This window comes from Lemur catta, chromosome 12 (assembly GCF_020740605.2).
Source record: "Lemur catta isolate mLemCat1 chromosome 12, mLemCat1.pri, whole genome shotgun sequence".
NCBI lineage: Eukaryota > Metazoa > Chordata > Mammalia > Primates > Lemuridae > Lemur > Lemur catta.
This window is the reverse complement of record NC_059139.1, coordinates 753,025-779,346: the sequence shown is the minus strand read 5'-3', so window position 1 is coordinate 779,346 and position 26,322 is coordinate 753,025. Positions and strand designations below refer to the sequence as shown.

Below are 26,322 nucleotides of genomic sequence, written 5' to 3'. Positions count from 1 at the left end.
CATTTCCCCAGCCCCTCATGCCCAGCCGCCATACGGGGCCTGGCTTCAGGGAGGGCTGCCCGCCGGCCCCGGGCCTCGTAGCCCCTTGGTTAGGGCCGGCGCACGGCCCCAGGATGACAGACGCGACAGCCGCAGCCTGCCCCGTCCCGGGCAGATGTCAGCTGCTTCCAAGTGTGGGAGCGTCAGGCCCGGGGGAGGCCCAAGCACCCCACTGCCTCGCGGGCCACAGTGTCAGGTGACACTGACCCTGACAGGCAGCCTGGGCGTGGCAGGCGGGGCTGTGCTCATCTGTGGGGCGCCAGGCACGGTCCCACCAGGGCCCCCAGACCGTTAGCAAGCAGCTGTTTCCCGTTGGGAGCCGGTCCTTCCACACAAGGCGTTTCCCTCATGGGTCAGTGGTGTGGCCCCGACCCCTGACCCCTGACCCTGGGACCTTGGCCATGTTGTATGTCTTTAAAAAATATCTGTGGGCCTGAATTTTCTCATTGGTAAGTGGGAAAATACTTCCGCCTACACAGAAACGTCATGAGCAGAAGTCAGATCGCAGCCTCGGTGGACACGCTCTGCCGTTTCTCCAGTGGGGAGTGAGGCCAGTGCCCGTGGCGCCTGGGGAGGAGCTTGTCATGTGGCCACATGCACACGCAACACACGTGTGCACATGCATGCAGACATGCTCATGCACATTTGTACATAAGTGTGCACGCACATGCACACACGGTGCACACATGCCTGCACACGCAGATGCACACACCACACACGTGAGCCCATTCCAATCAGAAGGCCTCCCTGCCCGCAGGTTCCACGCCTGCGTGCTGCAGCTTCCGTTTAACCAGCACGTTGGGAAGAATCCCACGTTCTTCCTGCGCATCATCTCCGACACGGCCTCCTGCTGCCACTCCATCCTGAGGGCCAAGAACGCAGGTACGGGCAGCGGGCGCGAGGCTCAGTGAGGGCTGCCAGAGCGCAGGGTGCCCAGGGACACGCGGGCGGCCCCCGTACGGGGTGCTGCCATCTGCTCCCGCAGGGGCTTCTGGTGCAACCCGCCGGCGCCCCGTAGCCCTGGGCGGAGCAGATCCGCTTCCTGGCACAGCGGCAGGGGGAGTCGGGCTTAGAATTCTCACCGTTCGCCACATCCGGCAGCCACTTAACTGGTAACTGCCGGCCCTCGAGGTGTGGGTGGACCGTCCCATGGGCGGGCACCCAGCACCGGGCAGCCGTCCTCCCCTCCCGCTCTGAACCGCAGCGGGGACGCCCCGTGGGCCTCGTCCTGTTCATTCCCGCGGGGATCGTGTCTCTGCTCCACGGTGCTCTGGGGCCTCTGCACAGACCCAGGGGTCGGGGAGCCGCGCCGCCGTCTCAGGAGCGGAAGCCACCAGGGCCACCGCGGAGCCGCCGGCCCTTCTCTGCCCTGGGTCTCTGTCCCCTGGCTCCGGCATCTCATCCATGTCGCAGTGTTTCCCATCGGTCTGAGAGTCAGGCCAGCCACGTCTCCGTGGTCCTGAGTGTGGCATTTTACGCTTTGTTCAGTTGTTTCCATGTTGTGGGAATTCCACCTGGGGAAGCCGTGGAAACCCCCTCGTCGCCAGAGCCCTGGGGCCTGTGCTGGGGCAGCCCCGAGTGGGTGTCGCCCCGTCCCCGGGCCAGGCTGTTGGGACGTGGACGGCACAGAGGTGTCTCCCGGGGGAGCTGGGCTCGGGCAGGGCGGAGCCCTCAGCCTGCATTTGCCTCCAGGGACGCTGCTGGGGGACAAAGGAGCCTCTGGCCCCCTCCCCCGTGAGGCCGTGCAGTGGCTCTGCCAGTGTGCCTTCCTGTGCAAGCTGGCTCGGCACCGTGTCACCTACAGGTGTCTCCTGGGCACGCTCAGGACAGGTAAGGTGGGCAGAGCGCGTGCCGGCCCGTGGCACCCCGTCCTGCGCCAGCAGTGTCGGCCGCTGCATGCAGACCCCGCGGCAGCCCCAGGGGACCGGGCGTGGGTGTCCCCAGGGGCAGCTCCCACTTCTTGCCAGGTTGGGCCCCGACCTCCCAACTCCAGGGCCCCCGTCTCAGAGTGACGCCTCCCCACCTGCAGGGCTCTCGGACCCTTGACTCCCGCATGGGTCCGCGGCTCTGCAAGTCTGTGCCAAGTCCCCCCATGCCTGCCCCCGACTGCTACCGACCTGATTGTCTCTGCCTCTCACTAGGCTCCCTGCCTGGGCCGCGTGAGGCACAGACTGCCTGCCAGGTCACTTGCCGGGTCATTTGCCAGGTCGCCTGCCGGGTCACCTGCCGGAGCAGAGTGTGACCGCGGTCTTTCCCCCGCAGCCCAGGCTCGAGTGCAGCGGAAACTCCCCAGGGCGATGCTGGCCACCCTGGAGGCCGCGGCCAACCCGGCCCTGACCACAGACTTTAAGACCATCTTGGACTGACGGTGGCCCCGCCTGCCACGGAGGTGAGGGGACGGCACCAGCAGCCGCCGTGCCCAGCTGCGCGTCCGGAGGGGCTGCCTGCACCCCACGGTGCCTCCCCTGACCCCAGTCTGCGCCGCTTGCAGGGCAGGGACTCGTCCTGGTGTTCTCCTTCCTGTGGGGTGTCCAGCCCCTCCTGGTGTCCCCAGAGGAGCAGAGCCTGCCCACTGAGACCCCCTGGTGCAGTGGCCGCCAGGAGGAGGAAAGTGGGCATTGGGCCTGTCGTGTGGGGTGGGAGGATCCACCTGCCCGGAGTGTTGGGACCCCCGTCGCCACCTCAGAGCCGGGGCTGTCCGGGAGGCCCCTGCGCCTGTGCACTGGCTACACCGCCAGGGCTGGAGCCACGCGGGCCGGCGTGGACGTGGGCGCAGCTCCGTCCTCGGCCCACATTCGCCCCAGGGCAGCGCCCCTCCCCCAAAGCTGCATCCAAAGTCCGCTCGTAATTGAGCTTTCCTTGAAAGCACAGCTGTGACCCCACCGGCTCCACCCAGCCTTGGGCACACCTGCCCTCGGGTCACTTGCTATCCGCTGCTCCCGGCTGGGTCACTCCTGTCACCCTTGTCACCTGCTGCTGAAGCGCCCACCCCCCGCCCAACCCCCACTGGACTGGCCGGTGTTCCTGTCGCCTGCCAGCCCCGTTCCCGTCCAGCCTGCCCCGGCGACCCCAGCAGAGACGCAGATCAGGACCCTGGGGCTCTGGGGCCGTGGAGGTGACCAGGGGGGCTCTGTGCACAGGGGGACCCTGCACCTGGTGGGGGCTCCGTGGGTGCCTGCAGTGCGCGGCTATGGGGAGAAAACATCGCGCCTCTGGCTTTCTGGGCTTTGAGCGGCATCTGGGGTGTGAACCCCAAGGCAGGCCACGGAGGCACCGTCGCCTGCAGTCCCAGAAACCGACGCGTGGGGTGGGGTGCGCGAGCCGCGGCCTGGCTGGCATGCAGGGGTTTGCAGTGCGAGGCGGGAGGGGATGGGGGGTCCCGGGGGAGCAGGAGGGCTTGGCCCAGCCCCCGCCTGCCGGCAGCTGTGGACCCTTGCGAGGCCCTCGGGGTGGGGGCACCATCCCTCACAAACCCGGGACGATGCCTATCACACCTGGCTCAGGTTGACAGTCGCAGTTCTGCGGCCACCGCCTTCTGAGTGGACCAGGCAGTCTCGATCCTTCCGGAGGGTCCCGTCGGGCGGGGCAGCGGAGGGCCGTGGACACGGCAGGGCTGCGAGGGTGGCGAGCCCACCGCCTGTTTGTCCTGCTCTGCCTCCGGACACCTGGCCCCTGGGTGGGCCCTGAGCACGCGGTGGGGCTGGACAAATGCCTTTCAACAGACGGAAAGAGCCAGAAGGACCACGGGACAGGAGGGGCAGCTCACAGGTGTGGTCGTGTGCGAAGGAGCAGCCCCTACGGGTTGGCCTGGGCGGCGAGAAGCCCGGCTGAGCCGCCGCAGAGGCGCACAGTGAGCCCTTCAGGGACACCCAGCATGTCCCTGGCATCCTTGGTCACGTCCCGTGTCCCGCTGGGTGTGCTGGGACGGGTTCCCGTGTGGCTGGGCTGTTGCCGTGTCTGCTGCTGTGGCCTCGCGGAGCGTCCGAGTGGCTGAGCCTGACAGGTTTGTGGTGGGCTCAGGTCCACGGGGCGCGTCGGACGGGCCTGGCGCCCCCACGCAGGTCAGCGAGTGATGAGGGGCCCCGGCCCTGCCGGCCCTTTCCCGCCATAAACACGAGAGGAGCTGCCGTGGCCACTCTGGGCAGAGGTCACTTGGCCAAAGACAGGACGGAACGGGCACCGCGGGGCGTGGGCCAAGCTTACCTGCCCTGGCGCGGCTTGCACAGGTCACAGACCAGTCAGGCCCCTGTCCGGTTACCCGTCTTCTACGCGGCTCCAGACTCCGTCTCTAAGTGGCTGGTTGCCGGTCTGTCGAGGGTCGGCTGTGTGTGCACTGAGGTGTCAAAGCCTCGAAAGGCGTGTGCTCTGCTGTGGCTCAGCTGAGCGCCTCTGTCTGGCTTCTCTCTCTCTGAAACCACCGTGTAGACTGTCACATCTCGGGGCAAAATGAAAATAACAAAATTTTAAAAGGGGAGAAAAATCCTAGTTCTCTGGGCTTCCCTAGACCTAAACTTCGTGTGAAGCTCATTCGCGGGTGTCCCACACACCCGCGTTTGTGGAGCAGGGCGGGTCCCCGTCGCGAGGGAGTCGGAAGCAACCGGAGGATGTGGGTGAAGCTGGCCAGGGCCCTGCAGCCCCCGACCCTTGGTGCTGGCGCCACGCCCAGTCACCTGGACGCCCCTGGAAGGGTGCTGGGGGCAGGCGGCATCCGGCTTGAGCTGCAGAGCCCGGCGCCTGGGGCAGGCAGAGTAACTACCCTCCATGGGCACGTCCTAGTCCCCGCAACCTGGGAACGTGTCACCTGACGTGGCAAAGGGATGTTGAGGGCGCAGATGGAACCGAGCCTGCCAGTCAGCTGACCTAAGACAGGGAGGTAATCCTGGGGTCTGGGGGGCCGAGGGAAGCACAAGGTCCCTGGAGGTGGTGGGGTCGGGGAGGCGGAAGAGAGTCCTCGGCCACTGCTGGCCTGAGGTGGAGGAGGGGCCCCAAGCCAAGCACCGGGGCAGCCGCTCCAAGCAGGAGAAGCAGCCGGTCCCCTGGAGCATCCTGAGGGCGCAGCCTGCCGCTGCCCGGGTGTCAGCCCGGGGACACCGAGGCAGACGTCGGCCTCCAGAACGGTGAGCTGCATCGTTTGTGCTCAGCCACTGAGTCCTGGTGACCTGTGCCAGTGTGCAGAGGGTGAGCACAGGCTCGTGCCAGGGCGAGACCTCGGCTCCCGCACCTGCAGCCCAGCCGCAGCTGTGCCCGGAGCAGCAGGGCCCCTCCCTCCTGCCGGTCACCTGGGGGTCCGCTGGGGTGCGGGTGCCGAGGCAGAGGCCTGGGGCAGGGGCTTCTGCAGCCCCGGCGAGCTCCTGGGTGGCCTGAGGCCGGCGTGGCCCTTGTGCTGAGGCGGGGCTGGAGCCTCCTCAGCCCGGCCCCGGTGAGCACAGGTACACCGTGTGTGAAGCCTGCATCGGCGTTCCGTGGCCCAGAGGAGGGGCACACGCGTCGCCACGATGCCGTCCGGCCGTGCATCCGAGGTCTGCCCTGCTGCAGCTCAGGAGGGAGTCAGGGCAGGGCTGGGTCCCGCCGCCTCAGCCTCACTGCAGGCTGCACAGAGCAGGGCCCGGGGGGGGGGGCCTGCTCTTTCTTCGGGGACATGGCACAGAGCCCTTGGCCTGTCATCTGGAGCCGGTCCCCACCCTGGCTGGGACTGGAGGCTCAGGCTCAGGCTCAGGGCCAGGCCCATGCGTGCTGGGGGGGCTGCCTCCCTTGTGGCTTCCACACTCTTCCCGCCTCCTCCCTGGGTGTGGACGCCCAGGTCCTCTGTGGCTGAGCCCAGCGGGTTTCCATGGACTGCCCTAGGGGTCAGTGACCGGCTGACTCAGCCCTGGGCTCACCCTCCGCTTGGCTCGCTGCTTCTCCGTGTGCCCGGGCGAAGACGCCCGCCGGGCTCTGCGCTGGTCTCCCTGGGCGTCGCCACCCGAGGGTCAGCTCTGAGGACAGCCCTAGCCTCAGGCCCGGAAGCAACAGCCGGGAGGGAAGTGCCTGGGGTCGGGAGGGCACGCCTGGGTGGGGCTTCGTGGGGGCTGTGTCCATCTCTGGGGTCGGCTGGCCTTGTTTGCGGCTGGCTTTATTTCCGGGTCAACACTGCTGTCCCCAAGAAGGGGAGAGTTCCTGGGGGGCTGCCAGTGCTCTATGCCAGCCACTTCTGGTCAGCCGGCAGAGCACTCTGTTCCTGTCCCAACCCCAGCCAGTCTGAGGGACCAGCCCTAGGAGGTCTTTCCCAAGGGCAGGGGACAAACTGAAGGTGCTTGTGTGGGGTGTGATCACGCAAGGTGAGCCTGGCCGGTGTGCTCTTGCAGCCTGGCCCTTGGCCACCCCCGCCTCCCCAGCCCCGAACACTCTCGGGGTGTCTGACGGGGGCAGGTGGGGCCACCGTCTCTGCACCTTCCGTCCACCTGCTGGGCCACCCCATCTGTCCTCTCCACCCATCCGTGCCCACAGCTGTGTCGAGCACGCGGGCAGTGCAGCTTTCTGGAGAAGTGAGCATCCATCGGCCCTCTCCGTCCCACCGTCACCCCTTCCTCTCTTGGTAGCTGCACAGGGACCCCAAAGCTCCAGGGCAGGGGTCCAGCCCCCCACACACAAGGCGCTCCCCCCAGCCCTCGTGCAATGCCCCACACCCCAAAGTCTGCTCTGGGGTGGCAGCAAGAACCGCCCACAAAGCACCCTAGTTATTTCCAAAATGTGGTCTTGATGTAAAACGTGACCTCAGATATGTCTGAGTTGCTTGTGGGCCTCCCTGCTTCCCAGCGGCCATCGTTCTCCGTGCTCAGGGCCGACGGCCGGATTCCTAGTCCCTGTGCTGAGCTTGGGAGGGCGTCCCGGGAGCAGGCCCCCCACCTCTGCTCTGGGAGCTGGAGACACTGCCGTGGAAGATGCCACCGCGGAGGACACCTGTTGCCTGGAGCCTTCCCCACTTGGAGGTTCTCCCTTGGAGACCCCCCCGGGCCTGCCTCCCACACTCCAGGCCCAGCCAGTCCTGCGCTTTGAGAGGGAAGCATCTCGCCAGAATTGTGAACCAAAAGGACGTGCAGCATCCAGGGAGCTGCCCTACTTAAGAAAGACGCCAAAGGGCAGAGCTGAACAGTGGGAAGAGTCCGTGGGTCCTGTGAGCTCCTGGATCCAGCAGGGCCTGAAGCCCACCCTGGGACTCGGTGACTTCCGAGAGCCAGCAGATGCCCTTTGCTTGAGTCCACTTTGTGCCGGTTACAGTGGGGAGAGGACTGGCCGGCAAGGGAAGGCACTGGGCTGCGGTGACGCTCCCAGGAGGCAGGACCGGGAGGCTGAGCCCAGGGTGCCCTGGTGGCCTCTGCAGTAGCTCCAACACCCAGGGACTGTGTGGCGTGTTCCTGCCTCACGACAGGTGTGGGACGCATCGTGATCGCAGGATGGAAGGGCAAGGTGCAGGGCTCAGCCCTGCAGTGGGCCGGGATGCACTTCAGGTGGGGACACGCTGGCGCTGATTCTGCGTGGAGCACCCAGGTCTCTGTAGGCAGGCCACAGTGGCTGTGGGGTCTGAGCTGGCCGTGGGCAAAGTCATGTAGGCACAAACCTGTCACCACGACTGATAATTCTGTAGGATGCGTGTGGCTGTGGCTTTCAGCACCACGGACAGCGATGCCCAGCCCGGCACGTCTTTAAAAGGCCAAGACGGAGGGTCTGGGTCTTCGTGGAGGCTGATCCTGGCAGCGAAGCCAAGGGTCCCCGCGGCCCTGTGGCAAGTCACAAGCAAACCTGTGTCCAGAGCCGGCATTCTGGACCTGACCCTGGTGCTGCCCGAGGAGCGTGCAGATGGGAGTGCGGTGAGCGAGGGCCTGGGGCCGAGTTTACCCCCCAGTGCCACGCAGTGCGGTGGCCGGCGTGACTCGGAGCGAAAGCGAATGAATGAGTGAGTGCCTGACCCCTGGGAGAGCAGGAACGTTCAATATGAGCCTTTTTGTACCTTCTTAACAAACACAAATTTGACACTTTGGGAAAATTAAAATGGCAAAATGCAATGTTTCTGAGAAATAGTATCAGGGAGAGTCAGCTGACCCTGTTGACTCCCTCCGTCCCGGCTCCAGCCAGACCCCAGACCCTGCACCCCAGACCCTGCATCCCAGACCCCCAGACACCAACCCCATACCCTGGACCCCACATCCCAGATCTCGCACCCTGCACTCCGCACTCCAGACCCTACACCCTGCACCCCGACCCTGCACCCCAGGCCCCCAGACACCAACCCCGCACCCTAGACCCCACATCCCAGATCTCACACCCTGCACCCCAGACCCCCAGACGCCAACCCTGCACCCTGGACCCCATACCCCGGATCCCACACCCTGAACTCCGCCCTCCAGACCCTACACCCTGCACCCCGACCCTGCACCCCAGACCCCCAGACACCAACCCCGCAAACTAGACCCCACATCCCAGATCTCGCACCCTGCACCCCAGACCCCCGGACGCCAACCCCGCACCCTGGACCCCATACCCCGGATCCCACACCCTGCACTCCGCACTCCAGACCCTACACCCTGCACCGTGCACCCCAGACCCTCGGACGCCGACCCCACGCCCGGGACCCCACACCCGGGACGCTGGTCGGTGGCTGGTGCTTCCTGGGAGCGTCTGTCCTGGGGTCTCAGCCGAAGACCTGGGTCCCTGCCGCCTGCAAGCCGTGTGTGGGGGCGACACCTGCCCCCCGGGACCCAAGCCAACACGGCCACGAGGCTCTTCGGCGACTTCCAAGGCACCGAGGCCCCGCGCCTGCGCAGACCCCTGGGCCGTCCTCCCAGGCAGCCGGGACCCCCAGCCGCTGTACCGAGACGCTCTGACAGCCCAGTCGTTGGGGGCCAAGTGGGACCTGGGGGCGACACAAACGCAGGCGCAGCCCAGGCCCAGGGACCGGTTCTCTCGGTCCCCACGCGGACTTCGGGGAAGAAACCAGGCGTGCTCAGTGGGCAGTGCGCATGCGTGTGTATTTAAGCGCACTCGGCGGGCAGTGCGCATGCGTGTGTATTGAGGCGCGCTCGGCGGGCAGTGCGCATGCGTGTGTATTGAAGCGCGCTCGGCGGGCAGTGCGCATGCGTGTGTATTGAAGCGCGCTCGGCGGGCGGGGCAGGGCCGGGTCCCCACAGCCCCCGCAGGCCCGTCCGTGGCGTCAGCGCGCGTCCGTGTCCCTGTCGGCGTCCGCGTCTGGTCGCGCGTCCCTGGGCCTCCACCTCCGTGTGCGCCGGGCCAGCAGCTGGGCCAGCGCGGCCACCAGGACGCACAGCGTGGGCACGAGGGTCAGCAGCGCGCAGGCGGCCAGCACCCAGCCCGGGTAGCGCTTCTCCTGCCGCGCGGGGAACCGCTCCTGCGGGGCAGCGCGGTCAGCGGGCGCCGGGGGCGCGGCCGGACCACGGGCGGACCCGCCCCTGCAGCGGGAGGCCGCGCCTCGTCCCGTCCGCGTGGAGTGGGGACAGCGCCGGGCGCAGCCCGTGGGAGAAGAAGACCCCAACCGGCGCCGGGGGCCAGGCTGCCCTGGGCCTGGATCTCCTGGGTGTGGGAACGTGAGAGAGGCCTGGGTCTGCTCTGGGGCCGGAGGGGTTCCCACCAGGACCTACGTGTTGGGGGTTCCAGGCCCTGTAGCTCGGTGGCTTCTGGGCTAGGAACGCGATGTAGGCCACAAAGATGGTCAGCAGGAGCAGGGGGCTGGCCAGCGCCCAGGACAGCCTCCAGTAGAGGCCGGGCCGCCTCCCGGTCATCCACTGGATGTCGTCGCAGAACCTGCACAGACGTGGGGCTCGGGCTCCGCAGCAGCCAGCGTGACCCGCTCGGGGCTGGACAGCACAGGCCTGGACCCCAGCCTGGTTGGGGGGCCCGGGCACCCCGGGCAGCTATGGGCTGTGCCTTCGCCCACCAGCCCCTGGCCGGGTCCCATCCTGGCAGGGCCCCAGAGGAGACAGCTCACCGCTTCATCCCGTAGACATAAATCACACCGATGACCTCAAGGAAGGCCAGGACGATCAGGTTCAGGGAAGCCGCAAAACTGTCGAAAATCTCGAGCCAGTAGTTTCCAGACTGCAGCGTGAAGCAGGTGGCCAGGAGGAAGCAAACCAGGCAGGCCAGCCCTGGGGCCGGGCGGGCGGGGCAGGGTCAGGCTCCCAGCGTCTGAGCAGGAGACCCGGTCCCTGCCCCAGCGTCTTTCCCATGTGTGCCCAGAGCAGGAAGGACCCGTTCAGGAGGGGCTGTGGGGGAGGGGAAGCGCTCCCCTCCCTCGACTGTGGCCCCCTGTGAGGGTCTCCGGTGAGGAAGAGCCTGGCCGCCTTCCCCTGGGACCCAGACGTGGCCCTCACGCTCCCCGCCGAGGAGGGCCGTCTGGACAGCAGGTGGGCATGGCAGCAGGACAGTGGCGATGGGCCCTGCAGGGTGGCTGAGCCACCCACTCACCAGTCAGGGCCTCCTTGGGGACCCATCTGGGCACGACTCCCATGTCCAGCAGTGGCGAGATGATGGCCTCCATGTTCCCAAACATGGACGACAGACCCAAGGTGAACAGCATCCCGAAGAAGAGAACGGCCCAGGCGGGCGCCCCAGGCATGTGGACGATGGCCTCCGTGAAGATGATGAAGGCCAGGCCCGGGCCCGCCGCGCTCTGCAGCACACAGAGCCCCAGCGTGGGACGTGGGTGCACACGCAGGGGCGGCTGGGAAGACAGGCGGAAGGTGCACCCACAGCAAGCAAGGGGGCCTGGGGCCTGGGTCCGGCGCCCTGCACCGCCACCCTGGCTCCAGCCTCCGAGCTGTGGCTGCACGTCCCCAACCTGTGGCCCTGGGTCCAGGCATCGGCTGGCCCTGAGCGCAGCCAGACTCAGGCCACGACTGGGCCAGGTGACCGCTGCCGGCTGCCCCGTCCCCCAGGCTCTGGGCACCAGCAGTGCCCACTCTCTCGGGTCGGCCCGGCCCCCGGGCCTGCTGGGCAGGGCTGCTGCCAGACAGCTGCCTACGAGGCCGGGCGAACTGAGGCACAGAGACGGGCTGGGGTCGTGGTTTGTGGCCTTTGGGCCCGGCTTGGGGCGGGTCTGTGGGAAATGCCTGCAGCCGTTTGCAGCAAGGCATCGCCGTGTGCCCTTGCCGGGGTGCTGGGTACCTTGTCCAGAAAGTCTTCCAGGCGGCAGGCCTTCAGCGAGAGCCGGGCCACCCTCTTCGGCTGGGTGGTGTTCAGGTGTGCGAGGGCGGCGAGGTAGCCGTCCCTGGAGATGCTCTGCTCTGGGAGATCAAACTCGTTGAGGAGGCTGAGGATGTTTCTGTGGGCAGAGGGGCTGCTAAGCGCCGACTCTTGGCCCGGCCCCGGATGTCTGGAGTCGCCCCTTGGTTGTGTGTCCTGGATGGCTTGGTCCCTTCTGGCCCCTGCTGGGGTGGCACGGGCTCCTGTGGGGCCGGCCCGTGGTGGGGACCCTGTTTACGCCATGTTCACGGGGGAGTGTGCTGGTCTCAGCCTCCTGGGCCTGGGAGGGGGATGCCCCCCCGGGTACAGTGGGGGGTGGCAGCGTCCTCGCCCCGCAGGCTCAGAGGCCCTGTGTCCAGGCTGGGGCCGGGGCTTTGCGGACGAGGCCCCAGCTGGCCCCCCAGCCCCGCCGGCGTAGGTCGTCCTGTGCTGGGCTCGAGGTTCCGGCACAGACACCCCGGGGAGCAGACCCGGGCCCGGCAGACACCCTCTCATGGCTGCGGCTCTGCCCGGAGCGGTCCTGGGGACAGCGGCCCTCCCTCCATCCGTCCACCCACCCCCACCCTTGCATGGCCGGCGTGGGGGCTCCAGAGTCGGCAGGGGGTGCATGTCATGCTTTCCGCGGTTTCGTGCCCTTTGCTGGTGGTTGCGCTGTCTGCAGAGCCCCGGCCGGGCGGTGCCGAGGTGCTGCTCAGCGAGTCTAAGCACAAGAGGCCCTAACGCGCCTCGCGGAGCAACCGTGTCGGCTGAGCTCATGCCGTTGTTGTGAGTTCCATGTCAGTGAGTGGACAGTGCAGATGACGCAGAAACACACACGCGAGGTTGTGTGTTGACCATTGACGGACGCGTGGCCAGAGCCTAACCCTGCGTTTCCCAGGGGCAGGGGTGCAGCACGCGCTACTCGGGGTTTGGGGAGCCTTCGCAGGACAGAAGAGCCGGGAGTGACGAGACCTGACTGTGCCGTAGTCTGGGTCACTGGCTTGGGCTCACACAGTGCGACAGGCCCCGGCAGGACGCAGCCACTTGGCTGATGTCCCGCGGGAAGACAAAGGTGCCCTAACTGCACTGGGTCTTGATTTCCCCCCTGAGGAAGCCGGAAGAGCCGTCCCCTCTGCTCTTGCTCGCGGGTCCTGCTGTTTGCTGGGGCGCGGGCACGGCGGCCTCTCCGGAACTTTCCTCGAAGAGCACACCCAGCTGGAGCACGGGCGTTCAGGCCGCAGGTGCAGCAGCTGCCCTGGTCTCTCCACTTCCGTCTGTGCTGGTGCGCGCGTCACTGGGGACACCGGGGACACACAGGGCCGGGTCGCTCTCTGGGGCGGGGCCGTCCTGGCGCTGCAGGGGGCGCAGCAGTGCCGAGGGCCAGGAGCACCCCTCTCCGCCCGGCCGAACGTCCAGAGTTGCCCCATGTTAGCGGGACCTGTGGGTCTGCCCCAGCCAACCCGACACGCAGTCAGGTGCTTAACTGTCGTCCCCCGACGCCGCAGCCCCAGATGTGGGGGCCTGGCTGCAGCGGCTCCTGGGGCCCCGACAGGTGACACAGATGGTGCCTTTTGTTCCCCCCAGTGCTGGAGAACAGCGATGTCTGAAGTCAAAGCGCCTCAGGGCCATGCGCCTTCCCGAGGTTCCAGGCGTCCCTCGGCTTGTGCCCGTATCGCTCCCGTCCCCGCCTGTCTCCGAGCACCTTCTGCCGTGTGTCTCTCTCCCGTGTCCTGTGTCTCCTGACAAGGACGCAGGGCCCATCCCCTCCAGGATGACTCATCTCAACTCTGAAGTTTCGTCCGCACGGACCATTTTCCAACCAGAGCCTGTTCTGAGGTCCCAGGTGGGCGTGAACGTTTGGGGGACACCGTCCCCCACTGGCTTGCAGGAATGGAACATACCCCACGCCGCCTGCATCAGCAACGCAGGATTCCCAGTGCAGCCAAGTCCCCAAAGCCCCTCGTGGCACCTACGCTCACCTGTCCAGGCAGTGCCCGTGGTCGTTGGTGGCCTTGAACCCCAGGACGGAGAACACGGTGAGGGACGCGTACAGGGAGGTCATGCTGTTGACCAGGGCGATGGCCACGGCGTCCGTCTTGCAGTTGTTCCTGGGGACAGACATACCCAAGCATGGGCTGCATCCAGGGAGTAAGGGAGGAGGGGCTTCCCTCCTGCGCCCCCACAGAACCTGGCGCCGGCCCTGTGGTCTCAGGACGGGCGAGACCCTGCCCCGGGCCCTCCACGCAGACCCAGAACCCCCTCGAGGCTTTTGGGGCGACAGGGAGCTGAGGGCAGGGCACTCGTGGAGGGCCTGGCGTGCAGATTTCCTGAGATTATCTCTGAAGGAGAAGTGCACAGGGCACACTTGCATGTGCGTTCAAGGCAGAAATGTGTCAGTCACGCACGGCGAAGCACGCTGGGGTCCCGGCTCACACTTCCTGCCCCAGAGGCTGCTAGTGGCAGAGCCGCCCGGGGACCACTCCGACACTCCCGGCCTGTGCCTCCCCACCTCCGAGGGGCAGAAACACCGGCAACTGCAGGAAATCAGGTTTGCTCAAGCCTGTCGGGGGCACCCGGCTCTACTTTGTGATTGGTGGGGCTGCACTGGCGCCTCTCGGACGCGACGTCTGCTCACATCTGCACCTGTGTGGCCTTGAGCCTACCTTGGGTGGCTGTCGAGGTCCACACAGTGTGTTTTATGCTTTTACGGCCTCGTGCGTCACACACATCTCAGGTGGACTGTGCCCAGTCACAGCCCGGGTCCTGAGCTGTCCTCCTGCGGCAGCCCCAGGAAGCTGACACGGCCCTGACCCTGCCCTCTGGGGACGTGTGTCTCAGTGACTGCAGAACCCAGAGGTCTTTGGGAGCCCACAGTGTGGCCTGAGGTTCTCTCTCAGGTCCACTCCCTTGGTCCCTCGATGCCGAGGTCAAGAGGCACTTGGTGCGTCCCCCAAGCTTCCCTGGCTGGGCGCCGTGGCCACACAGGGGTCACACCGAGTGTGATGCCCACCTGGGCGGGTTGTAGCTTGCAAAGGTGATATGTCCTCCAAAGGCGAGGGACAGAGAGAAGAATATTTGGGTGGCCGCGTCCAGCCACACTCGGGGGTTTTGGAGAGTTTGCATCTGGAACGAGTCGGGGAGACCGTCTCTCACTGCAGGCAAACCACACCAGCCGGTGGCTCTGACTGTTCCAGAATGTTCCCAAGGCCTCCTTTGGGACATTCTGGATGTGACCTGCTCAGACACCAGGAACAGTTTAGGACCGCTCGGGAGCATGCAGGCGTGCAGTGGCCGCTCTGACACGGCACACGCCGGCTCTCCTGCCTGGGCTGTGCCCCGTGAGAGCCGAGTGGGTCGGAGTCTGCTCACACTGGGCACGTCCACTCTGCTCTCAGACCAGGGGCCCCCGGGGTAGGGGTCACCGCACACTGTGCTGCGTGTTTCTACCTCTGGGGGTGCCTGGGGAAGCCCACAGACCTGTGGTTCAGCCGGGTCTCTGGGCAGACGAGCCGGCACGCAGCTGCCCACCCACATGCCAGCCCTGGTACTTCCCTTGGGTGCTGGGCAGGGAGTGCTGCATGCTGGGTGCTGTGGAATGTTCTAGCAGGGTGCAGGCCCTTGGGTCCTGTGGCTCCCAGGTGGGTGTGTGCAGCTGGACTAGGCCCTCGGTGGTGTGGGGTCCAGGGCAGGGGCAGCACGTCCCCAACTGGCCTCTCCCTGACCCTGACACCAGTCTCCACCCAGGTGTGCTGCAGGTGCCAGAGTCCACAGGTCCCAGGTTCGCCCCAAGCGTGACCTTCCTGTGACCCCGAGGCCCTCCTCCCCTCCCTCACACTGCCCTGAGCTGCTTGCCCCTCGCGGGGATGGGACAGACCCCCGTGGCCCTGGGCTCAGCTGCAGGACCCGCTTACGTTGGGCGTGAACAGGTAGGTGAGTCCGTGCACCGCGCCGGGCAGGGTGAGCCCCCTGACGAGAAAGGCCGTCAGCACCAGGTAGGGGAACAGGGCCGTGAAGTAGATCGCCTGGGGACAAGGACCACAGGATCAGGCTCGAAACGGCACCTGCTCCGCAGACGGGCCTTAGAGAAGCAGGCAGGGCCGGTGAGAGCCTTGTGGGCAGAGCTGCCCACCCTGTCTGGGGTCTGCATGGATGGGCTGGGCACTTTGGGGGTCATGGGCACGAGTTTGGAGGGCGTGGGGCTCACCAGCAACAGTCACACTGTCACCAGCTTAACACATCTGTGCCCCATGGAGTCGGCTGAGGTGGGCATTGCCCACAGGGGCAGGCAGGCCGCCCGTGAGCTGGGGGGCCCCAGGCTGTGTCTCCTCCAGGCCCCCAGCAGCTCTGGCCTCCACCCCCTCCCTCTGTCCACCCTCAGGCTCTCCCAGCCCTTGCTGCGCTGCCCCAGGCCCCCGCCAACTGGCCACACCTGCCCGCACCCCTCCTCCCCCGCAGAGCCAGTCCCCAGTGCTCAGTCGGGGTGTGCAAGTCTGCACACGAGGTGTCCACGTAAAAACTCTGCAAGTGGACACTCTGCCCTCCCTGTCCTGCCCTGGGTCCTCTAGTTCAGACCAACTTTGCAGAATCACCTGGAATTCATTCTTAAGGGACTTTCATAATAGGATGATTTGGAATTTCTGGCTGGCTTGTTGGGTCTACGTGGCTGCTTGTTCTAATTCAGTAACTCCAATCCTCTCAAGCATGAAGACCCTCCCATGGGAGGAATTTTGATTTCAGCTCACTGAGAAAATGCACAGGGCACAGGGCATTGGATCCTGCACAGAAGCTCTGGGGCCTACAGGCTGGGAGGTGCCGTCCAGGGTGTGGGGACTGAGTGCCGTCACCTAAGAAGGGTCCACGTGTGCACGACATTGGACCAGTGACGCCCCAGAGAGAGGCCGGGGAGGGGCCTCTGGCTCCTGAAGGCCCCTGGGCCAGTCGTCCTTTCTGTTGCCCATGTGGAGCCACACGGGGGCACCGGTACAGAGCTCCACATTGTTGATGGCTCTTTAAAAGATGATTACCTGTTTACAACAAAACTGATCACTGTGTATTTGCTCTTTACAACATATCATAAGTAAAATATGTGACAACCAAAGCACGAAGCCTGGGAGGAACGGAAATAAATGTGATGAGGTTCTTAAACTACACATAAAGCGGCACAGAGTCACATGATGACAGACCGTGTTGAGTTAGAAACACACGCTGTAGCCCCTAAAGCAGCCACTAAAATAATAACACAAAGAGTTAGCGTAGTAAGCCAATCAAGGAGATAGAGTGGAATCACAAAAAATACTAAAGAAAGAGAGAAACAGGAACAAAGAACAGATGGAACCAGTGGACAATAAATCCAATGCCAGAGCTAAGCTCAAGTATATCAATAATCACATTACATGTAAATGATTTACACTCCAAATAAAAGGCAGAGATTTTCAGATTGGATTGAAAAAAAAACCCAAGACTCAATTATATGCTGTCTGTAGGGAACGCGCTTCCAGCATACACTCTGTTGACATAGAAGAAAGCTGGAATGGCCATTTTAATACAAAGTCAATTTCAGAGGAAAGAACATCACGAGGATTAAAAAGATTGTTTCACAGTGATGAAGGGATCGATGCTCTAAGAAGACATGGTTGTCCTGAATGCGTGTGCCCCTCACCGCAGAGCTCACAGGCACACACAGCAAACACGCGCAGGCGGGGAGGGGTCCTTGAGGCTGCAGGAAGCTGGGGGTGGGGGCGCGACTCACCTTCCCGGTGGTCTCAATGCCTCTGATGACGCACATGTACACAATGGCCCAGCAGGTGGCCAAGCAGGCCAGCAGCCGCCACTGGACGGAGCCGCTGTCTTTAATGTCAGCCGTGATGTTCAGCGTCTGCCGGTACCAGAAGTAACTCACGGCACTGCTGCCCTGGCACTCCTCCACGAGCCCTGGAACCGGGAGGGCCCGTCACGGGCTGGCACGGAGCTTGGGGCGCCCGCCCCGCAGCTGCTCTCCAGCCCTTTCCGCCCCGCTGTGGGCCCCGCTGAGGGCAGAGGCAGAGTGCGAGAACCTCGCTGGGAAGTTCCACTTTCTCAAGGTTTATGAGCCGTGTGGGCCCAGGGGGCTGGCAGCCTCTAGGTGTCACTGTCATTGTGTCAAGCCAGCATTTATGCTGGCTGTGGACCCCCTCACTTCCTCCCGACACCCCCGCCCAAGACCCCCAAGGATGGCACAGAACCCCCCAAGGGCGGCAGCTGCATGTGTCCGATGTGTGGTTGTCTGGCACGTTCCACTCCCTTCCCCATGGGGTCCTGGGCTGACACGGAGCTGGGGATGGCATCTGATGCCAGCAAGGTCCTGTGACACCTCTCGGGACCCACAGCAGCGGATTCCCCGGGTACCCGATGTGGAAATGTAGGGGTCCCTTCTGGCGAAGTTTTGGGACCACAAATACCCCAACAGGACCACTGCCCCCGTCACGGGCACCTCCCTCCATGCCGTCCTCTGGCCCTGGGCCCCTTCGGAGGCCCCAGCTGGGACCCGGCACTCACAGCCTGGCCCTGTGCGGACGCTGCCACGCCGGGCGCGGCCTGGGAACAGGAAGGAGGAGCACAGGCGCTGCCCGGGCAGAGCTGGCCTTTGCGGGCAGCTTCCTGGAAACCTTCCTTCAGTGGAGCGAGGGCAGGTGTCCGGGATGCAGTGATGGCCCCACTGTGCACCTCGAGAGGGGACTGAGCCCTTCTGGGCCGCTGGACCTGCCCGCAAGTGAACCCGTGGGCAGGGCAGAAGGGGTTCGGGACACACAAGCCGCCACCCAGGAGCGAGGGCTGCAGGTAACCGTGCTGGGGCAGCCACCAGAGCGTGGCTGGGGGCAAGCGGGCAGGACCAGCCCCCTCAGCCAGGGCCCGGCAGGCTGACCACCGTGGCCAGCGCCCTCTGTCCCCTTAGGTGTCTGCCGGCCCGGGCCTGTGGGGGCGTCCAGGTGCGGACTCACTGCCCAGCCCCGCGGGGCCACCCTTGTTTAGCGTGTGCCGACATGATTTTCGTGTCGGTCAGAGGAGGAAGGAAAACAGTGTCAACGAGCAGCCGTGGAAAAGACGGCTGTCACTTTCGTCTCCAAGCTGTCCCCAGATGGAGCCCCTGACAGAGTCTGGACCTAGACAGCGACCCGGTCATGCCCGCAAACAAGCCGGGACTCGGTGCCCCGGGCACAGCAGGTGAGCACAGGCCGGCAGTGAGGCCGAGAGGCCCGGACGGCACGTGTGCTTCTGGGAGGGTCTGGGAGGCGCGTGCCCCTGTGGACACCCAGCGTCCAAGTCCCCTGGCCACCTCCGGCCGGCGAGCACCTGCCCCCGCGGCTGTCCCGGGCCGGGGTGCAGCTCACCTGTCCCGTTGAGGTCCGGCGGGCAGGAGCTCCAGGGCAGCGGCTGCTGGAAGGAGTTGAGCAGGTACCACAGCACCCAGGTGAGGATGGTGTTGTAGTACAGGCTGACCAGGAAGGACACCGCGAAACAGCCCAGCCCTGCGGACACGGCAGCGTCAGCCCCGCCCCCGGCCCCCTCTGTAGAACCAGCCAGAAGGAAACAGTAAAATACAACCACGTGTGTCAAAGGGCCCGGCCTTCATGCCGGAGCTGCAGTGCCAGTTTCCATGACCTTCCGGAATGTCCTTCTGCACACGCTCCCCCTTTCTGACTCCCGAGTTGCACACCCAAGGGCTCTGCTGCCCCCCAGCCCGTGCCTGCCATGTTCCGCCCTTGGGTGTGTGCCCCCAGCTCCGCACCCCCAGGTTGTCCCCGCAGCCACACAGGGGTCGGAGGTCACGTACCTACTCCGCTGAGGTAGGGGGAGATGGCCGTCCACACCCCCATGGAGCCCCGCTGCAGCCGCTGGCCGATGGCGAGCTCGAGGAGGAAGAGGGGGATGCCCTCGAAGACCAGGGCCACCGCGTAGGGGACGAGGAAGGCCCCTGCGAGGACACGGGGGTCAGCACTCTCAGGACAGGGCCGGGACGCGGGGCCGGGGGACCTGAGTCTCCGTGGTCTGGGCCCTGGCGTGGGGCCTGAGCGGGGCCCCTGTGTCCGGAGATCCCCGGGGGGCTGTCACGTGGGCTCCAGGCCCTGCGCCCTCGGGGGGAGCCTCCCGTGACATGATTTTCCCGAAATCGTGAATTTGCAGTGAGAACACGCGTTAACTGAGGATGTTTTTGGTGTCATCTGGTGGCACACGCACCATTTTTACTGCCCTTGCTACCTGGGAAGGGTCCGGTTTGCTTCTGTTCTCTGTCACCCAGTGACCCCCCCAGTCTGTGACGCTTTTGTTGCGGGTTTCCTGAGACACGTGGCTTTGTCCGTGCGGGGACCCCGGGACCCTGCCACGGCTACGCAGGGACCCGGAGAGCCTCTGTGTGTACAGAGTGTCGCAGAAAACGTCTCAGGCCCCGAGAACCGAGTCAGGCTGAACCCGTGCCCTGTCCCGTGCCGAATGGCCTCTGTGCACCGTCTGGTGCTTCGAGGCTGATGCTACAGAAACGGCCAGACGAGGGCCCGCGGGTCCCCGCAGGGAGGACACACCCAGCTCAAGTCCCCAGCCAGTGGGAGCCGCGAGCAGAGCCTGGTGGCCTTTCTGCGGGGTGAGCGGGCGGCGGGCACAGCCACAGGCCCTCGTGGCCCCGACGGTACCTGCAGCCTGACCTCGACGTTCAGCCCCCGCCCGGGGACCTGCTGGGAAGGGGCTGGTTCCCTGACCCCTGGGCGCTGTGGCCGTCCTCAGCTGCCGAGGCGGAGACCGTGTCCCCCGAGGGGGCCCCATCTCGCCCACCTGGGGGCTGTGAGGGGTTGGCAGCTGCCATCTTCCCTCCGGTTAACTGCAGCCTGCGGGCGAGGTCGGGTCTCTGTGTCTCTGTGCCCCGGGCCCTCGGCTCCCCACGCACACACAGGTGCCAGGCCAGGCTGCAGGGTGGCCCTGGCTTTGGGCCTTGTGGCCCAGGGCTCTGAGCACAGGGGCAGCTGGTGCCCTGAGCCGTCCCTCTTAGCTCTGCTCCCAAGAGCTGTGTGCCACAGGCTTGTGCCTGCAGAATTCGTCAGCACAGCCTCACTCTGGCTTTTTGTGTCACCATCAGATGTTTTGTCACTGACATGGGAACAGCAGACCCTAGAGAGGGCAGGTCGCCACTGAGCCCCGGCCCTTGGTGGCTTCTGGGCAGGCTCCAGGCCCAGCGCTCGGGGGCAACATGGCTCTTGTTGGTGTCGTTCACACAGAAGCAAAAGTGAAACAAAGTGTCGAAGAGCAGAGTTGAAATCTAGGGGTTCAGCCTCGAATGGAGGCACCAGACACCCCAAGACGCCTCCTGGGAGGGTGAGGGCAGCGTGGCCCGGGGCGTGGAGCGACCGCGGTGAGCAGAGCCCAGGGCCCCCAGGGTGCTCCGGCAGGGAGAGGCGCTGCAGCTGCCGTGGGCAGGGGCAGGGGCTGGTACGAGTGGGGGCCGCCCCCAGCAGCCCCTCTTCCCCCACCCCACCCCCCGGCACGGTGAGGTCCCATGGCAGGGGTGCGGGCCTCCCAGCCGCACAGCCGCGCTCGGACACTCGCCTGCCCCGGGGCACACGCCTGCCATGTGGAGGGGCCTGGGCTGTGTGGGCGCCAGGCCATTAGAGCAGCTGTGGGCCCAGGTGTGTCCTCCACCGCCCGGAGTGGAGGGCCGGCTCCGGGGCGGCCTCCGGTGCCCAGGCCGAGGTCGGCACAGCTCGGAAGCCCCGGGGGGCGGGGAGCTGCTCTCCGTAGCCGACTTGGTGCAGCTGGGCCTGCCCCGTGTAGGGAGAGGGGAAATGAGAAGCTCTTTTTCAATGGCAAGGTTGGGCGTGTAGTTAGGATCTAACTACAGGATGAAACAGAAGCGCTGATGCCGAGGCACACCGGGTGCGTTTTAAGCCTTGTTTGGATGCCACGTGGCAGTCGTGTGGGTCCTGCGGTTGGGGCGGCATGGGCACAGGGCCCCGTGCTGCTTGCGTGCTGCAGGCTCGGGAGGGTCGTGAGAACACGCGATTCAGCTGAAGTTGAAGAAAGGCGGGGCCGATTTGCACGGTGGGAAGGGAAGATCCGTGTGTCTCCTGTTTATAACCAACCGGGGCAAGTTCAGTGCGTCCCTCAGGCACCGACAGCCAGGGGGACGCTTGTGGGTATCTGCCGACCGTGGCGAAGTGGCCGTGAACGGCTGACTGGGTTTGCAGCTGTCCACGCGGAGGGTCTGGGGGAACCCGCACGTCACCGTGGCCTCGCGGAGAGAACCGCACCCGGGGCAGAAGGAAGACGGCGCCCCCGGCTGTGGGCCCACAGCTGCCACCACTGCCTGTGGGCGCGTGGCCAGCCTGTCACAGTGGGAAGTCCCCACATCCACGCAGACACGCTCAGAATCTCTGCTGGAAATTGGCCTCCTGGCCATGAGGCTCATTTGGAAAGTAACAGCCGGTGAATTTCAAAGAAGGGGCAGGGAGGCGTGTTCCACCGTGTGTCGAGGCGTGTCATGAAACCACAGCAACCAGTGCTGTGCGATTCTGGTGCCAGAGTCCACAGACCTCCCGGCGCAGAGGGAGGCACGTGTGCGTGTGCGTGTGCGTGTGCGTGGGCTGGGCTGGGCGGGGCCGCAAAGGCTTCCTGGGCCGAGACTTGAACCCCTGCGAGCGTGTGAAGCGCGTCCCAGGCGGCGGCCTCAGTCCCACTGGGAGTCTGCGGTCCGTGTCCCTGTTTTAAAGGTGCTGCTGCCCGTGGACCCGCTCGCCCTGAGTCTGCAGGTGTGTCCTGCACCCTGGGACAGAGGTGCTCCACGGTCTTACCTTTGAAGAGAAAACCTATGAAGCCAAATAGTTACGAACCGGAGAGAAAATGACATCTACCTCTGAGTGACCGGTTCATGCACATTTAAGATGCCACACGGTGTCCACCTCTCAAGCGTGTCTTATTTTCAAAATAATTTACGGCTGTCAAGGTGAGGTCGGACGCGGGCGTCTCACACGGAGGGCGGGGTCGCCAGCCAGGCAACCCCTGGGGAAACAGGAGTTAAACAAATATCTCATGACATTTGACCCGGCGATCTCACACCTGGGAACAGCCGCTAAGGCGCTTCACGGGCGGAGGGGCCCCCACGAAGGCCCCAGACGCAGTGGCCACCGGCGGCTGTCCTCCCTCGGCAGCTCCCGGGCGGGCTCGTGCCGCCCCTCCGCGCAGTGGGGGCGCTCAGACCCCGCCGGCTGCGGCTGCGAGGCCCAGAACACTCCGCCCCTCAGGGCTGGTCGGCAAGGCGTGGCCGGGGCACCACGGCCGCCCTTCCCAGCGCTGTGCGGACAGAGCCGCTGCAGGGGCCCAGGAGTGACGCGGGGACCCCCAGCCTCCGCCTCAAGGCTTGTTGTGCCTCCAGAAGGGCCGGCGCGGGGACGGCACCGCGGTGCGCAGGTCCGAGGCCCGACATGCCCCGTCACACCCCAGAGCCCCAGAGACCCCCTGCCCCTGGGGCGGCAGTTACAGGAGACTGTTTTTATTCTTTCCACTTGTGAACGTTTGCAAAATTTGCTACATGCGGGGAAGCTTTTATTTATTTATTTTTTTGAGGCAGAGTCTCGCTCTGTCGCCCGGGCTACAGTGCCGTGGCGTCAGCCTCGCTCACAGCAACCTCACACTCCTGGGCTCAAGCGATCCTCCTGCCTCAGCCTCCCGAGTAGCTGGGACTACAGGCATGCGCCACCATGCCTGGCTCATTTTTTCTACATATTTTTAGTTGTCCAGGTAATTTCTTTCTATTTTTAGTAGAGACAGAGTCTCGCTCTTGCTCAGGCTGGTCTCGAACTCCTGACCTCGAGTGATCCTCCTGCCTCAGCCTCCCAGAGTGCTAGGATTACAGGCATGAGCCACCGCGCCTGGCCAGGGAACCTGTTAAAATTTAATTTTAATTTTAATTCTTTTTTGGAGACAGGGTCTGGCTCTGTGGCCCAGGCTGGGTGCCACGGTGCAATCGCAGCTCACTGCACCCTCAGACTCCTGGTCATTGTCGTCCCCACCTCGGCCACCGGAGTAGCTGGGACCACAGGCACCTGCCACCACATCCAGCCTGAACCTTTTTCAAATCAGAAAAAAATAAACTCTCAAGCAGCAGTGTCCTTACAACAAGGGACAAGGGAAGTGGCAGCAGAAAGTGCTTTTATCTCCTCTGGCTCCACAGTGGCTGTGCCAGCACCAGACCCCACGAAGCCCCCCACTCTCCCAGCTACACCAGACCCGGGGGGCAACCGGCTTGCCCCGGGGCAGGACCACTCCCTGAGCAGGAGCGCCGGGCCCCGCGTCCGTCCGTGCCTCTACCCCGTGCCCTGGGTGGAGAGGCCAGAGTCACCTCCCCTCGTTTCCAGCTAGAGAAACGTCTTCAGTGACGCGCGGCGGAGGCCACGCTGAGCTGGGAGGCATGGTGGGGGCTCTCGGGAGCCCTGCGGCCCGCGGCCCCCCGGGGGCACCCTGGGCAGCCCGGCAAGCAAGGAGAGAACCAGTGTCCCTCCCCTCCCGGGTCCCCGGCACGAGCGTGGCCACCCCGTGTGGCTGCAGGAGACGCAGGCGCCTCCGGGGAGGAAGGCTGCGCGAGCACGCGTGGGAGCCGTTCCTGCCACCCACGGAACCACCGCGGTTCCCACTCCCGCGGGGAAGCTCCGTCTGGAACGTCCTCGCCAGGCAAGCGGGGGGGTGAGGCCGGCACCGCGCAGAGCCTGGGAGAAACTTGGTGCACCCTGGACGTGCCAAGGCAACGGCAGGGCGGACCGCCGCCGCCTGTGGCTGGACTCCCACAGGGACCCCCACACGCAAGGTCAAAGAGCACCTGTGGGGGGGGAGGGTCATGGGGGTGGGCTCCGTCTCACCCTGACACCTGTCTGGGAGCCCCCGGCGACCCCAGAAGGCCATGGGGCGGGCCTCGCAGGGACGGGGCTCCTTGGGTGACGGCAGCACAATCTGCTGCAGAGGCGCCTCCCGCCCAGGGACAGGGCGAGGGACAGTCCCCGAGGGCGCACCGGGGCGCAGGCGGCAGGCTTACCTCCCCCGTGGGTCTGGCACAGGTACGGGAACCGCCACACGTTGCCCAGCCCCACGGCAAACCCGAGGCAGCTCAGGAAGTACTGGCACTTGTTGTCCCACTTGGGCCTCCCGTCCTCAGGGTGGTCCCCCCGCGAGTCCGGTCCCAGGGCCTGGGCCATGCCGTCCGTGTCACCCCAGGGCATGGGGGTCGGGGTGCAGAGGGGGCGCCAGGCAGCCTCCCGGACCTCCGTGGAGTGTGGGAGCCACGGGCAGCCTCCCCTCCGTCGCGTTCTCTCGTGCATTTAAAGGAAAACCAGTGGATCCAGTTAATTGGTAACTCGGGGCCGGGCCTCGCTCTATCCAGCGGCCCGCCCGGTGCCCGCATCCTGCCATCTCCCCCGCTCTGTGTCCGATGCGCCCACCCAGCCTGGTGCCACCACCATGAGAGCCATTTCAGTGACAGCCTTGTGTTCCCTGCCGGGGCCACCTAGCACTCCCAAGGCTGGGGCACATTCAGTTGTTTTTAAAAATTGCTTATTTTTATTTAACTTTGTGATCTTGAGGTAATTGTAGACTCATGTAACGCCGTAAGAAACAGCACAGAGAAGACCCCACGCACCTGTTACCCACTTTCCTGTGATGGTGACGTCTCACAAAGCTCTGGGACCGCCTCACGGCAGGATGCAGGCATTGGCACAAGATCCAGAACATTCTATCAGCCGAGGCCCTCCCTCCTCAGCCTCGTCATTGCCTGACAGCTGCGTGAGTAGACTTGTGGCTAGAAGCCTTCCTGGGTTGGTTTCCACGGGGCACCGTCTGGGGACCTGGCAGGTGGCCCCAGCGCGAGTGGCGTGTTTCCTGGGCTTGTGGGCCGTGGGCTGGGACGAGGCCGTGCACTGCTTGTCCAGCCCAGTCGCCCCGGGAGCACATCCGGGCTGCTTGCAGGGCTTGGCTGTCAGGGAAAAGCGGCCATGAGGAGCCGGGTGCAGGCTCTGCTGTGCCCGTGGACTTGGTGTCTTGGGCTAAGTGCCCAGGGGGGCATGGCCAGCACCCTAGGGTGCCACGTCTCCATTCAGGGGCTGAGGAACCCCTCTGGGTGCGAGGCCATCTGCCATGGACAGGAGCTTGGTCCCCTTGGCCGGGGCTGCTCTCGGGAGGCCAGGGCTTCCCTCCCACCCCCGCCCACTGCCACCCTGGGCCACTGGCAGGACGGGTGACAGACCCGCTGTGCACAGCAGGGCCGTGGGTGGACAGGCCGTGAGCCCAGGCTGGGCAAGTTCAGCTCTGAGCAGCCCGCTGGGCACCCCTGGACTCTGGGCCTCCCCCCAGCGCTCCTCCCAGGGCCCAGACGAAGCCCACACGCGCCTGGCACCGCGTCCCCCTGCCGCACAGCCCTCGGCACCGTGACGCCCTGCCGCACATGCCCCCGGGCACCGTGTCCCCTTGCCGCACGTGCCCCTGGGCACCGCGACGCCCTGCTGCACACGCCCCCGGGCACCGTGTCCCCCTGCCGCACGGCCCTCGGCACCGTGATGCCCTGCCACACACGCCCCCTGGCAGCGCGTCCCCCTGCCACATGGCCACGGTCCCGAGTCCTGAGGCCCAGGCAGGCCCATCTTACAACGGCTCTTCCAGCATGAGGGAGGAGTCAGGACACAGTACGAAATTGGCTGAGGATGGGGGCAATGTCCCCTGTGGGGCCACGTGAGGCCTCCTCACTGGAGACCCCGACATCAGACCTGGGAGGAGCCGGCCCGCCACCCGTACCGCTCCCTCCGGGGCACCGGGTCGCCCGTGGCTCTCCCTCCTGCGTCTGGACCGCTGCACCTGAGCACGAGGAAGAGGAGTGGGTGGCGGTGACGGCCTAGACAGGCCACTGTGCGCCCACGACGCTCTGCGTCTCCCACACGTGCAAAGAGGCCCACGCCTGGGAAACAGCCCGCCGGGCGGGTGTGAGGGGTCCCCACTCGGTCACTGTGGCAGCCGCGCCCTCGCCCGCGGGGCCTCCCCGGCAGACAGGCCGGACAGGGTGTGGTCAGCGTT

The 26,322-nt window shown here is 65.6% G+C and overlaps 2 protein-coding genes across 2 annotated transcripts in view; one reads left to right on the top strand and one right to left on the bottom strand.

Annotated features, from left to right (window-relative positions):
• Positions 1-26,322, top strand: part of TERT (telomerase reverse transcriptase) — a 51,124-nt gene that overhangs the window by 24,176 nt on the left and 626 nt on the right. Inside the window, exons 14-17 of the mRNA XM_045565940.1 lie at positions 797-921; positions 1,732-1,869; positions 2,302-2,428; positions 24,843-25,041. Of these exons, the coding sequence (XP_045421896.1) occupies positions 797-921; positions 1,732-1,869; positions 2,302-2,405 (367 nt within the window). The 3' untranslated portion in view covers positions 2,406-2,428; positions 24,843-25,041. The remainder of the gene's footprint in view (positions 1-796; positions 922-1,731; positions 1,870-2,301; positions 2,429-24,842; positions 25,042-26,322) is intronic.
• Positions 9,096-24,541, bottom strand: SLC6A18 (solute carrier family 6 member 18). The gene is made up of 12 exons (XM_045565941.1): positions 24,299-24,541; positions 19,064-19,204; positions 18,621-18,758; positions 17,003-17,184; positions 15,165-15,275; positions 14,264-14,376; positions 13,233-13,361; positions 11,197-11,353; positions 10,498-10,702; positions 10,019-10,178; positions 9,672-9,834; positions 9,096-9,421 (listed from the first exon to the last, which is right to left on the bottom strand). Exons 1-12 carry the CDS (start codon positions 24,480-24,482, stop codon positions 9,227-9,229), a joined length of 1,878 nt encoding a protein of 625 aa, XP_045421897.1. The 5' UTR covers positions 24,483-24,541; the 3' UTR covers positions 9,096-9,226.

Excerpts from the sequence above, each read along its gene's own strand:
- SLC6A18 (XM_045565941.1), bottom strand. The coding sequence starts at position 24,482 with ATGCCCTGGGGTGACACGGACGGCATGGCCCAGGCCCTGGGACCGGAC. Across the intron at positions 11,354-13,232 it reads CACGGGCACTGCCTGGACAG|AAACATCCTCAGCCTCCTCA; the intron begins GTGAGCGTAGGT and ends CTCTGCCCACAG. Across the intron at positions 9,835-10,018 it reads TATGTCTACGGGATGAAGCG|GTTCTGCGACGACATCCAGT; the intron begins GTGAGCTGTCTC and ends ACGTCTGTGCAG.